Source organism: Fonticula alba, assembly GCF_000388065.1.
Source record: "Fonticula alba strain ATCC 38817 unplaced genomic scaffold supercont2.3, whole genome shotgun sequence".
In the NCBI taxonomy this organism is placed as follows: domain Eukaryota; order Rotosphaerida; family Fonticulaceae; genus Fonticula; species Fonticula alba.
In genome coordinates this window covers 2,718,959-2,734,652 of record NW_009242973.1, presented here as the reverse complement: position 1 = coordinate 2,734,652, position 15,694 = coordinate 2,718,959, and the positions used below count along the sequence as shown (strand labels likewise).

General features: G+C 65.7%; 4 protein-coding genes across 4 annotated transcripts in view; 1 reads left to right on the top strand and 3 right to left on the bottom strand.

The window, feature by feature from the left end:
• H696_02367 (hypothetical protein) overlaps positions 1-614 on the bottom strand; it is an 8,160-nt gene extending 7,546 nt beyond the window's left edge. The window contains exons 1-2 of the mRNA XM_009496268.1: positions 371-614; positions 77-193 (exon numbers count right to left, since the gene is read on the bottom strand). Coding sequence (XP_009494543.1) covers positions 77-193; positions 371-403 — 150 coding nt within the window. The 5' untranslated portion in view covers positions 404-614. The remainder of the gene's footprint in view (positions 1-76; positions 194-370) is intronic.
• A 513-nt stretch (positions 615-1,127) lies between these two features.
• On the bottom strand, positions 1,128-3,633 carry H696_02366 (hypothetical protein). Its single transcript, XM_009496267.1, has 2 exons — positions 2,485-3,633; positions 1,128-2,318 (listed from the first exon to the last, which is right to left on the bottom strand). The coding sequence occupies exons 1-2, from the start codon at positions 3,453-3,455 to the stop codon at positions 1,193-1,195; spliced, it is 2,097 nt and encodes a 698-aa protein (XP_009494542.1). The 5' UTR covers positions 3,456-3,633; the 3' UTR covers positions 1,128-1,192.
• Positions 3,634-4,330: 697 nt separating this feature from the next.
• Positions 4,331-10,052, top strand: H696_02365 (hypothetical protein). Its single transcript, XM_009496266.1, has 15 exons — positions 4,331-4,433; positions 4,540-4,581; positions 4,707-4,742; positions 4,870-4,984; positions 5,091-5,196; positions 5,334-5,521; positions 5,623-5,759; positions 5,862-6,101; positions 6,235-6,675; positions 6,839-7,611; positions 7,869-8,280; positions 8,408-8,730; positions 8,949-9,057; positions 9,198-9,649; positions 9,870-10,052. The coding sequence occupies exons 1-15, from the start codon at positions 4,407-4,409 to the stop codon at positions 9,937-9,939; spliced, it is 3,471 nt and encodes a 1,156-aa protein (XP_009494541.1). The 5' UTR covers positions 4,331-4,406; the 3' UTR covers positions 9,940-10,052.
• A 1,127-nt stretch (positions 10,053-11,179) lies between these two features.
• On the bottom strand, positions 11,180-13,207 carry H696_02364 (elongation factor 1-alpha). The gene is made up of 2 exons (XM_009496265.1): positions 13,031-13,207; positions 11,180-12,859 (listed from the first exon to the last, which is right to left on the bottom strand). Exons 1-2 carry the CDS (start codon positions 13,151-13,153, stop codon positions 11,618-11,620), a joined length of 1,365 nt encoding a protein of 454 aa, XP_009494540.1. The 5' UTR covers positions 13,154-13,207; the 3' UTR covers positions 11,180-11,617.
• Positions 13,208-15,694: the final 2,487 nt, after the last annotated feature.

Genomic DNA, 15,694 nt, shown 5'->3' with positions numbered 1-15,694 from the left:
GGACGCATGAAGGGCGCACGGCAGGAGCCGGGGCGGTGGCGCGGGTGTGCGAGCTCCTGGCCGGGGAAGTACGCACCCGATCCAAAACACGGAACACCTGGAGCAGAGAACTGCGCAAGACAACCAGGCACGACTCGTCCGGAGACAGGAGATTGCAGATGATGGAGCTTTCCACCGCGGTCGGCGGCGAAAGCTGGACATTCCGGCCGTAGACGGATGGATTGGCAGAGGACAAGAGACAGGGCGGGGAGGGGGGGATTAGAGGTCACAAGCTGGGCCAGGGCGAAGGGGATGCAAGAAGGTTGAAGGCGGCGAGGGCCAGCGAGGCGGAGGCCGACGGAGCGAGACCGGGGCCGGAAGGAAAACGAACCTCATCATGAACCGGGTATACGAGGTTGCTCATGGCCGCTGAGGGTGGATTCTACGGGGCCCGGCGCGACGAGCAGACGCGCACGGAGTGGCGGCTCTGGCTTAATGGGAGAAGAGCAGGTGGCGATGCGCGGGACGGAGCCGACCAAGGGGCGGGGGAGGGATATCACCGCCAGCGAAGGCACAAACAAAGCGTCGTCTGCATGCAGTGGTGCGTCGAGGGAGGGGCGAGGGGCGAGGGGCGAGGGGCGAGGGAGAGGAGGGAACTGCATGCCGGGAATGGACGCTAAAAGTGTGGAGAGCTCCGGCAAAAAGGATTCACCTGTATGCCAGCCCCTGGCAGCCAGCATGTCCCCCCCCCCCCCCCATGCGCTCCTCGGCGCCCCGCGACGGCTGCGCCGGCACCGGGCCGCGGGACAACTGCGAGGCGAGGGCTCGGCGCACAGGCAGAGAAAAACCACACCCGAAGCCAATCTTCCGCACCGGTCTCTTGTCGCGGGGCCCCCCGCCGGTAGGACTCCTCTCCCTCTGGGCTCCGCGGCGGGGCGATGGACACGATTCGACTAGATGCCCATGACCATTGGCAGTTGCCATCGAGGGGGAAGCTCCGCGATTTTGTGGGCTTGTGGGCTGCGCCGGAAGGAGTGCCCTTTCTCAACGGTCTCGTCTGTGTCGCCGCTCCCGCCCCCCCCTGCCCCCCCCGCCCCCTCGAGGGGGAACGGACAGAGGGGAACCACAAAAGGACAAGGGCAAGATGACAGGAAACCGGCTGTGTATTTTGGGCGGTGGGGTGTCGCCGCATTGGGGGGGAGGGGGGGGGGGGCTAAGAGGCGGCCGGCGGCGCTGGGCGGCGACGGAGGAGCCCCCCCAACCGAGCCTTCAAGCCAGCCGAGCGAGCAGGCTTCACCACCACCGCTCGGACCAGGTGATTGAACATGTAGCCGAAGAAGAGGGCAATCACGGTGGATGTCCCGGCGATCACATTGAAGGGCATGCTGAAGTCCGGCAGAGGGAGGTACACCAGCAGCGGCCGGGTGAAGGCCCGGTACCGCAGGGCCACCGATCCGGAGGGCGTGGAAGAGGCCATGGCAGGAGACGCGGCCCCGTCTGCCGGCCAGGCCAGGCCGGTGGGGATGAGCCGCGCGTCGTGACCGGCCGGAAGCTGACACTCCACCTGCACCTCGCTCGGGAAGATCTCAAAGCCGCGGTTGGCATCGGGCGGGTGCAGGTCAATGTGGATGAAGCGCTTGCGCACGCGCATCTCAAAGAGCACCTCGCCCTCGTGGGGGCCAGGCCCCGCGCCGGCGGCCAGCGTGAAGTCGATGCGCAGCTGGGCCGGCGAGTGCTCGGGCACGGCCGGCGCGAAGGCCAACCCTTCCAGGCGAAAGTCCGGCCGAGAGGATGCCAAAGCAGCATCGCCAGCGCCGGAGGCACTGCCGCTGGTGCCGGTGGACACCATGGAGTGTCGCAGCGTGTGGAGGAAGGGAACCAAAAACCAGGGGAGCACATCATCCAGACGAACATGGCAGATGCTGGGCGCGTCAGGCCCATCGCTGGCCGGAAGGCGGAAGAGAATCCGGGTCACCAGCAAGCCCGACCCCTGGTCACTGAGGTCCGATGTGAGGGACCTCTCCACCAAGATCGGCAGGCGCCCGGCCGCGTCGCCATGCAGGGGAACGGCCTCGACCGAGGTGTCTTCCTCGGCCGGCCCCAGGCGAGCGTCCAGCATGGCGGCCAGGTCTTCGGCGGTGGTGATCTCCCGGAGTGTCGGGCCGGGCACCGCCATGGCGGCTGTGGCCGTGGCGGCCACCTTCGTGGTGGCGAGGCCGGGGAAGATCAAGACACGCGAGCTGCTGGCCACCGGGCAGAGGCTGACATGGGATACGGCCACCGGGGGGACATTGGCCACTTGCATGCCGATGCCCCAGGCCTGCTTGATGGTCCGAGCACTGGGGAGCCACCATAGGCCGTCGGGGAGACCCGGCGGATTGCGCCGGCAATGAATAGCGAGCCACAGTCAGAGGAGCACGAGGAAGGGGGGGTGCAGATGGGAAGGGAGGGGGCGAGCGAGGGAGGGGGCAGGCGCAAGGCCGCTTGAAGGGGGCGCCAACATACCGGGAATTCGGAACCACCAGGTCCACGGCCACGCGAATGCCCTCAGTTCGGCTGAGGAAGAGCGACAGCGAGTGCCAGGGGGCCGAGAAAATACCATGGGGGCTGGAGAGGAGAATGCCGGCGAGGCCCCCGCCGGAGGCAACCCCACGGTCGCCCAGCCCGGCGGCACCAGGCCCGAGGGGCATCTCCCCGGACACGGCACATGGCAAAACCCACCGGCGCAGGGCCGAGAGGTTCTCCGTGCAGGAGGACTCGCGCGGGAGCATGCTCGACCGGGACAACAGCCAGGCGGTCGGGCCGGGGGATTCACCGGCCTCGAACACCGAGTCCACCACCCGCTCGGAGGTCATGTCGTGTGAGGACACGCAAAAAAGCCCGCCCAGGATGTTGGTCAGGCCAGACCAGCTGGCATCCAGGTGAGCATCCATGCTGGCAGTGCCGATGTCGGCGGGGGTGCTTGTGGCCGAAGGCCGGAAGAGACCAACCAGGCGCGAGCCCGTGGGGACCAGCTCCTGGGACTGGAGGAGAAGCCGGCGCGCGGGAGAGGCGGCCCGCTGGGCAGCCTGCCCGGCGGCACCATGGCCGAGATCGAGGGCGCCCCATTCTGACAGCATGAATTGCCCCTGTGAAAAAGTGAGCGCCGCAGCTTCCAAGTGGGGATTGAGGTGGAAAATTTGCCGCACAGCCGCGGGGTAGACATCGCTGCGGTAGTGCTGGCGCGGATTCGGCGCGTCGGCATGGGCCAGGTCGGCTGGCGAGGAGATCAGGAACTCCGCCCGGAGGAAGGTATGCAGACCATCGGCCGTGGGGGAGATGACGAGCTGCTCGCGAAAGGTGGATGACGAGGCGGCCGCGCGGAAGTCCACGCCCGAGGGGGCATCGGCCGTCACAAGGCCCACAAGCACCAGCACAAGCCAGCCGACGAGGGCCAGGCCGGGCAGCGAGGCTCGGCAGAAGGATGGCCGGCGCATCGCACAGGCGACCGAGGAGCAAGAGACCGACAGGCCAGGCCGGGGGGAGGACCGACGGGGCAGGAGGGGGGATCGAGGGGGCAGGAGGGGGCAGGAGGGGGCAGGGAAAGGAAGAGCCTGACGTAGGCAAAGGGGCCGAGTTGGTGAAATGCGGCAGGCCGCCAGCCGGACTGGGGCGGCTAGCGAAGAGTGGCCGAGGGATGCGCGTCCGTCCGGCCGATTGTGCGGCCCAGGCCTCTGGGCCAGACTACTCGGAGTCCGGAGCCGCACACCAATGCCAGCCTGATGCACGCCCTGGCGGGCGGGGGGGGCCTTTTTGCCAGCAATAGGACCCCCTGCCAACCTGGCAGGCTTGCTGGCACGCAAGCCCCTCCCCCCCCCCCCCCCCAAGTGGAATCGGCGTCGGCCAGTCTCGGGAAGCCAGCCCCAATGGGTGCCGTCGGTGAGGAGATGTCGACGGCCTGGAGGGAGACCATTCATTGGCAGGTGCTCCTGCCCACGGCTCCGGGTCCGGGAAGAAAACACGATCGCTGCCGGCGCATTGTCCCGGTTCGGGGGGAGGGGCCCGTGTGCCGCCGAGCCGTTGCTTTCCCGGCATGGTGCCCACCTGGTGTGGTGCGGCCAGGCCAAGGGCGACCGTTCTGCTTGGGGAGGGGGGGATCTCCCCCTCCCGCCTGAAAGGGGTGACCAGCACCTGCCCTCGTCTTTCGCGCACGATATCCGCCTATTGCCTCATTAGCCTCTATTTTTTGTTCCTTGCATCGCGTGGCCATACTCCTCCCGCGTCTGTGCCTCCCCTGGGTTTCCCCTTCGGCCGGACACCACCCCCTTGAGTCGTGGACCTCACGTCCCTGTGCAAGTGTGTGTGTGTGTGTGTGTGTGTGTGTGTGTGCGTGTGTGTGCGTGCGTGTGTGTGTGGTGTGAGATCATCTCCTCCCCGCCCTGCCACGCATGTCTCTCCGACCCCCCCTTCCAAAGGTATGCCCTCCCGGATGTGTGTTCCGCGCACACAGGGGGCTCCCAGGCCACTTGCTTGCCTTTGACATCCTACCAGGCCACTTACCATGGGTTTTTCTCGCCTCAGCGGTCTCGCGACCAGATCGTCGATGACTTCCTCAAAGATGTGGTCCGTATCCCGACAACTCGGGTGACCTTTTTTTTTTCCCGTGCTCCTACTTGTTCCGAAGCAAGCGAATCTCTCTCTCTCTGACAACTGCTACTCCCCTCCGCCCCCCCGCCCTCTTGGGACAGACCGAGAAGCTTCAGGCTTCCCCACAGCAGGAGCGAGTGCGTCTGGCCCTCCCCTCTCCCGCCCAAGCGCCCCAAAACTCGGCATGCATCCGGCTCATGCTTGAATGCCGCACAGGGGCACCAATGCCGACATCGCACACTAACAGGCACCCTTCCGCCTCAGGCCAAATGGAAGCCAGGCATGGTCATGGCCATGCGTATTGAGAGCTTCCTTGGGCACGACCTCATCCACGCCAACTTTGGACCATCTCTCAACTTCATCACCGGGCGCAACGGCAGTGCGTGCCTTTCCTCCCCTCTCGCCCTCCTCCCCCCCCCCCCTATTTGGCCGCATCCTCCTCACTCTTCCCTTTTTCGGCACTCCTTTCGGCCCATCCACTTCAGGTGGAAAGAGCTCCATTCTGTCGGCCATCATCACGGTTCTCGGTGAACGCGCCACCGTGACCGGCCGCGCGGACTCCCTCCAGGGTCTCATCAAGAATGGCTTCGAGTGCGCTGCCTCCCTCCAACCACCCGCCCCGTCGCCACCCTTCTCTCGCCATACACATGCCACTGCACTCCGACATATGCCCCCCGTTCCCCCTCCCCCCCCCCTCCCCTGGCTCACTGTCCTGACCATCGCCCCAGGTCGGCCAATCTCATGGTGGCCATCCACAACATCGGCCCGCTGGCCTTCGAGCCTGATGTCCATGGGCCGATCATTGTCATCCAGCGAATCCTTCGCCGAGCAGCCTCGGGCAAGACCGGCGCCACCAGCCAATACAAGCTCTACCGGCAGACCCGACAGGGTCCCGGTGCTCTGCAGTACTTTTCCCGTACGTGCATGCGCGCCCATGCGGATCCCGTAACATCGGCCTGCCCATGCCCCGCCATGCCAGCCCCTTGGCTGACACTCCTTTCCCCGGGGTTCGGGCAGTGACGAATGTCAAGACCGAGGCCATTCATCGGATTGTGGACTTCTTCAATTATCAGACGTCCAATCGCATGGCCGTCCTGAATCAGGACGAGGCCAAGCGCTTTCTCGTGTCCTCTTCTGCCAGCGAGAAGTACTCGGTGCGCTTGTGCTCGGACCAGGGGGGATTCCATTTGCCTCGAGGGTGCCCGCCTGTCTCTGACCGGCTTTCTGCGTCCCCCTCCCTCCTCCCCCCCCTGTAGATGGTCATGTCCGGAGCCATGCTTGATCAGACCAAGCGTCTGATCGCGGAATCCCGACAGAATGCCGAGAAACTGTCCCAAAACATCGTCAACGCCAAGGACCGGGCTGGATCGTTCAAGCGTCATCTCGATGAGAAGCGCCGGGTTTTCCAAGCGCTCGAGCGCATCGGCGAGCTACGTCACCAGTTGGAAATGGCCCGGTACCAGGTGCAGATTGTCGGCAAGCTGCAACGGCGGAATGTACGTCGGCCTTGCGTGCCCAAATGCACACAGACAGACGCATGCATTAGTTGCCTCCCCTCCTGACGGGCTGGCCGCCCCCCTTTGGCCCTGTTGTGCATTCCTCTTTTTGACATGGCCTCGCTGTTTGAAGATCCTCAGCCAGCGGGAAATGGAGCTGAGGTACTTCCTGGATAGGGTACAGGGGTCGTCCCTGCGCGATGAGCTCACCTCTCGAATTGAGGCCCTCCTCCGGGACACTGAGGCCCTCCGGTCGGAGACCGACGCCGGCGGCGGCGGCGACGGCGGCGACGGCGGCGGCGGCGGCGGCGTTGCCCAGCGCCTGGAGCGGCTGCGTACGGAGAAGATCCTGGCGCGCGACGAGATTGCCAGCGCCGAATCGACCCTGTCCAGCGCCCAGTCATCTCTGACACGGGCTCGCGGCGAACTTGACGAGCAGGCCCGGCGCCTGGGCCATCTCCAACGTGCGACCGATCTGCACACATCCAGCAGCCAGGCCGATGTGGAGCAGCTTCGCCAGGAACTGGAAAGCTGCACAGAACGCCTGCAGCTGGCCCAAGCCCAATTCAATGAGGTACGCATCTCCTCCGCCCCGCCCGAGCGCTGGCATCCATGAGGACACGCATCTGTCTGTGGATGTGTTCCCCCTTGCTGACCAGGGAAAATACGGCCCCCCTCCCTGCCCTTCGGCTCGCCGATGCCCTCGGACATGCTGCCTGCTCCGCCCCATGCTGAAGGTGGACACCCACTACAAGGAGCTGTCCACGCGGAAGAACGATCTGACGGCAGACTTCCAGGTGTCCTCGGACAAGATGGCCCGCCATCGGTCCATGGTCGAGACATTGACCCGGGTGGTGGAGCAGCTGCAACGGATGGTCGCCTCGCAGGCAAGCGCCGCGTCACAGGGCGGCCAATTGAGCCTTGCCGAGAAGGGGGCCTTCTATCACCCGATGTTCCGTACGCTGCGCCTGCCGGAGGACACCCTCGGGCCGATTGGGCTGTATGTACGCATCAAAGACCGGCGCTGGTATCCGGCGTTGGACCGGCTCATCGGCCGGCAGATGACGCACATCATCACCACCAATCCGCAGCGCCTGCCGGAGCTCAGTCGGCTGATTGCCGAAAGGCAATACCGCGGCCAGGCGGTGTACTTTGGCGGGCCGACCGATCGCCGGTATCCGGTGGCCTCGCCGCTGGCGGACTTCCCCTCGCCGCTGGACTTCATTGAGGTCACCCACAATGCGGTGTTCAACTATCTGGTGGACATTGCCAAGCTGGACCGGTGTGTCTTCATCGCCGATGGGGACCAGTGCAAGGCATACATCGAGGCGCATGGGCGCCAGCATGGCTTGGCCGGGTTCACCATGCAGGGCGAGCGCTATGATGCCACGCGTTCCGGAGGTGTGCTCTTCCAGCATGCTGAGCGTATTCGCTTCCAGAATTTCCTGCCCTCCGATGATCCGGCCTCGCAGGGGCCCAATGCGGCCGCCGATGCGGCGGAGCAAATCGAGTGCGTCCTCGGGCCCCTGATCCTCTCGCCGGCCTACGGTGCCTGTTTTCGTGTGTCTGAGGGGGGCGGGGGGGGGGGGGGGGGGGGGGGGGGGGGGGGGGGGGGGGGGGGGGGGGGGGGGGGGGGGGGGGGGGGGGGGGGACTTCTGCAGGTGGCCTTTCCCTTCCCTCGGAGGCCCATTGGCGAAGGTAGCATTTCACGGCCATTCACATGACCGCATGTCGGCTAACCGCCCGGCGTCTTCCCTCCCCACTCAGGACCAATAGCCGGGCCTTGGCCCAAGAGCAGGAGCACATTCGCACGGAACAGAGTACCTTCGAGTCGCTGCGCGCCCAGGTAGACGAGGCTGAGCGGACCCTGCGCTCGACACATGCCGAACTCAATGAGCACTATCTGCGGAAGGAGCGCCTACTGCGCGAGGAAACGCACCTGCGTCAGCGCCTTCAGGCGGCCAGCCAGCTGTCGCCGGCCGATGTGGCCAGTCAGGCCACACAGCAGCAGCAAGACCTGGAAGCGGCGCGCGACGCGGTTGAGCGACAGGAAGCGCGGCTTCGCCTCTTGGTCGAGGACACGGGGCGCCACGAGGCGGCCCTTGCTCAGGCTCGGGCCAAGCTGCGCGATATCGATGAGCAAGCTCACCGGCTGCAGGAGCAGCAGCAGGAGAACCAGGTGCCTGGGCTTCGCTTCTTTCCCCTCCTGTCTTTGTCTCCCTCATTTTGTGCCCCCCTTAGTTGGGCTTGTCCTGTGGCACCTGCTCAGCTGGCCCGATGTCTAACTGTCTGGCCCATGGATGTAGCGCGTACTTCGTGCCAAGGAGCTCGAGTTGGCTGCGGCCCGGACCCAATTGGCCGAGCAGATTGAGCGCGAAGAGCATGACAGGCAAACCCTCACCCAGCAGCTGGGCGACTTGCAGCAGGAGCTTGGCACCCTGGGCCAGGCGATCGCGGACCTCTTCCGGGAAATGCCACACTCGGACTCCGGCAGCCAACACGGCGACGGCCAGGGCGGCCAATCGGCGATCGATCAGCAGGCCGAGGAGCGCCTGCTGCTGAGCCGGTCGCAGCAATCCTACCAGCAGGATGTGGAGAACCTGGAGCATGAAATCGAGGAACTCCGATGGTAAGCACGGGCTTGTGTCCTTCTCATGGCCAGAGCCTCTGTCCTCTCTTCTTTTTTCTTCTCTCTCTCCCTCTCTGATTGGCGCCCACGCCCAGCACACGCGTGTCTGTGAGCATGTATTTCCTGTGCTTCTGTGTGTGTGTGTCACTTACCTCCACCCCTGCGCGTTTGTCCCCCCCCCCCCCTCCCGCCGCCCTCCCCCGCGGTCTTGGACGAAGCACGGCCAATGCGGAGGATGCGGAGCGCTTGCGTCAAGAAATCGCCCTGATGAGCGAGTCTCACCAGTCGGGCGAGTTTCAGATTGAGCGCCTTGAGCGGCTGTACCCGGTGCGCCGACATGGCCGTCAACGACGGAGGGGGGCGAGAGAGATGCCCACATGTATGCGCATCTCAACAAGTGAGGTACTGACCGTGGTTCCCCCCCCCCCCCCACCCCACCCCACCCGGGTTGTCCCCATCATATGCAGATGCTCGCCGAGATCATCCAGCTGCAGACCGATCGGGCCGAGCTGTTTAAGGAGCAATTCTCGATTGTCATGCGCGGCAAGTTCAAGGACATCCTGCGAAAGTGCTTTTCCCTGCCCGGGCACCTGAACTTCAACCACGAGGACCGGCAGTTGGACATCGAGCTCCTGCCGGCCGAGGGAGCCACGGCTGCCGGAGGCCCCCTGCCCCCGGGCAGCCAGACAGTGGCGCACAAAAAGACGACACAGCTTTCGGGCGGCGAGCGGTCATTGGCCACCCTGTGCCTGCTGCTGGCACTGTGGGGGTCGATTTCCGGGCCGCTACGCTGCCTGGACGAGTTTGACGTCGGCATGGATGAGTCCAACCGCCGGCGCAGTCGTCGTGCCCTGGTGGATGGAACGGCCGAGATCAAGAAGCAGGTGTTCGTCATCAGCCCGCTGGATGTGGGTGTTGAGTGCGTTTCTCCTTGGGGGCTTGTTTTCCCTCCTCCAGCCATTTTCTTCCCCCAGTCGGGGGGGCACACATCGCCACCAGGGCGGGCAGGAGTACTGACCTGATGCTTCGGCGGGGATGGCGGCGCACGCCATGGCCCGGATATGCACCTTCTCCGGCCGCCTTCTTCCCCACCTTTCTGCTCTCCCCCCCCCCCCCTTTCCCCCTCTCACCCTGCTCAGCACCAGCAATCCCGAGGTTTCGGTCAACATTCTGACCCTGGCAGATCCCAAGCGGTCTGCCCAGGAGTAGGAGCCCTGCCTGCACCACTGAGGGGGGATGGCACCCCATCTCTCTTGTGAATGCACACGCTCAGGTGCATGGGAACCATCATGTGCCGGAAAATAGAAGTGGTGCTCCGCCGAGGCGCGTCTGTGGGGGCCACAGGGGAGGAGGAGTGGGCAGGAGCGGGCCGCTCGGCATGCCCCCTCTCGGTGAAACGCCACCCGCGCAGATGCAAAGCGGCGAGCGCACCGGTGAGATGGCACTGGCAAGCCCGAGCAATGGGATGTGATGGCAGGAGAGCCGGGAAGTGTATGTGGCAGAACGGTCAGAACACCGCGGGGGGGTCAGCAGAGAGGAGCAGCGAGATGGCGGGTGGCGAGAAGGGGGGGGGGGGGGGGACAAAAAGGCACTCTACACCCGGGAACATCCAGAGCGGGGCTGGCTGTGTATTTGCACGAAACGAGACCCGGCCCCTTGGCTTATCATTCGGTGAGAGAGCCGCCTGCCCCTCCCTCCAGCCGATCGAGCGTCATGACTGACCGGTACAGGGGGGGGGGGGAAGCTCCCGCCTGTGGGAGAGGCTGGGGAGACGACCAGGCGCGAGCAAGGGGCCACAACGCGGGGAGAGGGCGAAGGAGGTGATGGGGGACGGGCTGCACGCATGAAGGATCAGATCACCGGGGACCACATGGCAAAGGCCGGCGACCGCCGGAGGGCGAGGACGCGCCTGGGACACGCAATGCAAGCCCCATGCGCAAGCGACCCGAAGATACTCCCCCTCCCGAGCCGGCTGGCGAAAGGCCGCCGCCAAGCCCGCACGACGAATGGAGGACGAACCGATGCCAGAGACAGGAAGAGAGGGGGAGAGGCGGACAACCGGAGAACAACACAACACGACCGGGCCCAGGCAGGGAGAGCAAGACACGGGCGGCACACAGATGCAGACACATCATGGGACGTGGTCCCCCCCCCCCCTGCACCCCTGCCCCCGGAGCACACCACAACGCGGGCGAGAAAGCGAATAACGCGGGGTTCCGTGAAGTAACCGCACCGCACACAGTGCGCCCCCACACTTTGGACTGTGTCAGCACGCGAGCACCCCCACAAAAAGGGACCGACCGAAAGAGGGAAGAAGCAAGCGCGCGCAGCAGCCGGCCCCGAGCCCCGAGCCCCCCGGCGCACTTCACACCCCATGGAAAAAGAAAGAAAGGCCGAGAAGAGAAGAGACACAAGAGAAGGCGGGATATTTTGGGAGCTTGTATATTCTTCGAAGCACGAAGCCCAGGGGGCCGCGCGCGCACATATGTGCAGAAAGACACACACACAGGGCCGGACTCAGAGGGGAGCCACATGCGCGGGGGGTGTCACTCTCTTCCTGGCGCGGACACCAAAACAAGAGAGAGAGAGAGAGAAGTTCCCGGTCCAGCGAGTGGGGGGCGGGGCTTTCTCTCACTTCCGGGCACACATGTGCTGGGCGCGCAACCCCGGGGGAGAAAGGGCAGCGAGCGACAAACACAGACACAAGGGAAGGCTCACAGAGGGCTTCACACAGCGCGGCAAGATTCATGCCACAGAAGTGGGCCACCAGTGTGGGCACTCTCCCCCCGACCGACCCCTGGGGGACCCCCCCTGACCAACACCCGCGAGGGGCGAGGAGGAGAAGGGCCCGGGAATCGAAAGGAGCAGAGAGCACGACATTGGTCGCTTACTTCTTGCGGCCGGCACCACGGGGAGCAGCAGCCTCCTTGAACTCGACGTCCTTGATGACACCGACGGCAACGGTCTGGCGCATATCACGGACGGCGAAGCGGCCGAGGGGGGGGAACTCGGTGAAGGACTCAACGCACATGGGCTTGGAGGGCTTCATCTTGACGATGGCAGCCTGGCCGGACTTGATGAACTTGGGGTTCTCCTCAAGGGCCTTACCCGAGCGGCGGTCGAGCAGCTGCTCGAGGACCTCGAACTTGCAGGCAATGTGAGCGGTGTGGCAGTCAACAACAGGGGTGTAGCCCTGGGTGATCTGGCCGGGGTGGTTCATGACGATGACCTGAGCGCGGAAGGTGTTGGTCTCGAGGGCGGGCTTGTTCTTGGCATCAGAGCAGACGTAGCCACGCTTGATGTCCTTGACGGAGACGTTCTTGACGTTGAAGCCGACGTTGTCACCGGGGATGGCCTCGGGGAGCTGCTCGTGGTGCATCTCGACGGACTTGACCTCAGTGGTCACACCGGAGGGGGCGAAGGTGACGGTCATGTTGGGCTTGAGGACACCAGTCTCAACACGGCCAACGGGGACGGTACCGATACCACCAATGCGGTAGACATCCTGAAGGGGCAGGCGCAGGGGCTTGTCGGTGGGGCGAGAGGGGGGCTCGATGTGGTTGAGGGCATCGAGGAGGGTGAGACCAGTCAGCTTGGCGGAGCCACGAGTGATCTCGAAGCCCTTCCACCAGGACATGTTGGTGGTGGGCTCGATCATGTTGTCACCATGGAAACCAGTGATGGGGATGAAGGCAACAGACTCGGGCTTGTAGCCGACACGCTTGATGAAGTTGGCGACGTCCTCCTTGATCTCAGTGAAGCGGGCCTCGGAGTACTGGCAAGAGTCCATCTTGTTGACGGCGACGATCATCTGACGGACACCGAGGGTGTAGCAGAGGAGAGCGTGCTCGCGGGCCTGACCGTCCTTGGAGACGGCAGCCTCGAACTCACCAGTACCGGCGGGAATGATGAGGATGGCGCAATCGGCCTGGGAGGTACCGGTAATCATGTTCTTGATGAAATCACGGTGACCCGGGGCATCAATGACAGTGACGTAGTACTTGGAGGTCTCGAACTTCCAGAGGGCGATATCGATGGTGATACCACGCTCGCGCTCGGACTTGAGCTTGTCGAGGACCCAAGCGTACTTGAAGGAACCCTTACCGATATCGTTGGCGTCCTTCTCGAACTGTGGGGGAGGGGGAGAGAAAGGGAGAAAGCGAGTCAGCCATCCGTTCATCGTGGGGGAGGGAGGAGAGGAGGAAGGGGGAATAGATTTGGGGGGGGGGGACATTCGGGGGGGGGGGGGGAGGCGGGGAGAGCGCGAAAGAAAGAGAGAGGGAGGGGGGAGGGCACGGACCTTCTCGATGGTGCGCTGGTCGATACCACCGAGCTTGTAGATGAGGTGACCGGTGGTGGTGGACTTGCCGGAGTCGACGTGACCGACAACGACGATGTTAACGTGGAGCTTCTCCTTACCCATGGTGGCGATTAGTCAAGAAGTTGGAGAGTTTCTGCAAAAACGAGGACCTTCAACTGCTGGGGCAGATCCTTCATCAAGGGGACCGGGGGGGCACCTCTTTATATACCCAGACACCGGAGACCCGCGCACACTCTCTCCCCCGGCCGCGGGGCCACCCGGCCGACACATGCCCGTGGCCCGGGGGCATCAGCCCCAGGCACCCCCTCCCACACACACACACATGTACACACATGTATGCCTGTCTCCGCAGCGGCCCCCCCCCCCGCGACCGAGGCACGCGCCGACACACTCACCATATGGACCCTACACACGCAAGCCGTGCTGCCCGACCCACCTTGACACGCCACATGATGCCCCCCGCTCCGGCCGCGGAAGGCACGCGCCGCAAGACAAACGCCCCAGTCCCCCGCCCCCCCCCCCCTCCGGCGAGGACGACAACAGGCGGGCAGGGCACGTCGCCGTCGGGCGTCCGAGCACCGGGGTCGCATCCCCCCCCCCCGGCTCCCTGACCAGCAACAGCCCCCCAGCCGGGGGGGGACCCTTCGGCCGCTCGAGCTTTCGGCCATGTTCGCCCAGCGTCGTCGAAACGCCGAAAACAGGGACAACCCACGAGGCGGGGGCCCAACGCCAAGGGCCGGCCTTCTTGCGTAAGGCCACCAGCGCCCGGACAATGCGCAAAGAAGCGACAACGCGGGACCGACAAAGCGACAGAGGCACAGACCGAGGCAGGGTTGCCGAGACGCAGGGGTACATAGTTCTCGGCCCCGAGAGCCGAGGCCCGCCCTCGGCCTCGCCCCGCGCAGGGACCCGTCCGCACAGGACCCGGTGTGTCGGCAGGTCTGCCCCCCCCCCCCCTCCCATGCGCATGCGGCCGCGAGGAGGGCCGTCGTAGAGGTTGAGGTTTCTCCGTCGGGGTGAGGGGCGAGGGGGAGGGACACACCCGGCGCTCCGGGCCACCAGGACCTAATGTGCCCCTTTGCCCCGCCCCCCGGCCCCCCGGCCAAAAGAGGGGGGTTACGGGCGCCCGGCGAAAGCAGCGGACATGCACCCGGCAGCCTGCAAGCACGACCGCCGACGGCTGGCCGGCTCTCCGACCGTGCCAGGGAAGGCGCCGGTGGCCGGCGGAAACCTCAAAAGGCCCTAGGGTCCCCGTGCCATGTGGTCGCACGGCGCCCGGGCGCCCACGCCGGCAGACAGGCAAATGCCCCGCCAGTGCCCTGGCACTCGCTACAGACGCACACGCGTGCAGCAGCCTGGCCCGAAGACCAGTTTACCGCCGCCCCTCCCCGCGCCCAGGCGCCGGCCCCTCGACGCCTCCACGCTGGGGTGTCATATTCTCCCCGGCATGCAGGCGCCCAGCCCCGCACACACACACACACAGACACACACACCCCGGGGGGGGGGGCAAGCGCGGCGGAACCCTCGGGGTGGGAAAGGGAAACGGGGGGCCGTGCCTGCACAACGGTGATGCAACGGCTCCGTCCCCTCCTCGCCCCGCCCCCGCCCCTGTAGACCTGGCAGAAAACCGGGAACATTGGCCCAAGCATGCGTCGGCGGGTCGAGGGGGGGGGGGGGGGGCTCGACCGAGCGAGGGACCAGGATGCTCTGGCGCAACACCATCCATAAGGCACCACAGCACCTTGGGTCGCATGGTTCCGGACTAGCGGGCGCCCGAGGGCCACCCGGCAGACTCACCCACCCGCGGCACGGAAGCTGAGAGGCCGTTGCGCAAGCGGCCCACGCCGACCGCGCCCAACCAAAGGCAGGGAGCTAGACAAGCCCCGCGGCCGGAGGGCGGGGCGGGGGGGGGGCGACCAGGGAGAGCCAGCGGGAACACACCCAGCATGTCGCCACCAGGCTCCGGGCTCCCTCTTCGAGGATGGCGACCGCGGCTGGGGTCCCTCGGGGCAGGCACGGTCGAGAAGACTCCGGAAAATTGGCCCACAGCCCCTGCACCCCACTCCCGGCAGTGTAACCCGCCGGTGGGCCAACGAGACGGGCAAATGGCGGCGAGCGGGAAAAAGCCCAGGCAGACATGAGAGAGGGTCGGTCGCACCTTCCTCCCGGCGGACACTCCCACCCCGGTGGGGGCAACCAATCAACGCCCGGAGACGGGGCAGACGGACCGACCGCGCAAGCGCGCCCCTCGCCCAAACACATGGGAGCGGACAAACGCACGCTCGCGCCCGGGGCCCGGACGCGGGAGGATGCCCGGCTTTAGGTTAGTACGAGGCGGGGGGCGGGCCACATCGAACAGAGAGGCGTCGGAGCAGGTTGGGGCCACCGAGGCGGGCGCCGGGGAATGGCCCGAGACCCGGGACCCGGGGATCCTATGAACGCGATAGGTGCCCGCGTGGGCAGGTCCGGACAGTGTCGAGCGCCGATTGTTGGGGCGTTGCCATACCCCCGCGAGGGGACACCTCGCACCCCTTTCCCGAGCTCGCGGCGCCAAGTCCTCCGCAAGAGCATCCCCCCACTCCCGGCGCCGCGCCCGGGAGAACTAACGACAGGATGCCGACCGGGCTTGCCAACCAGACAGAA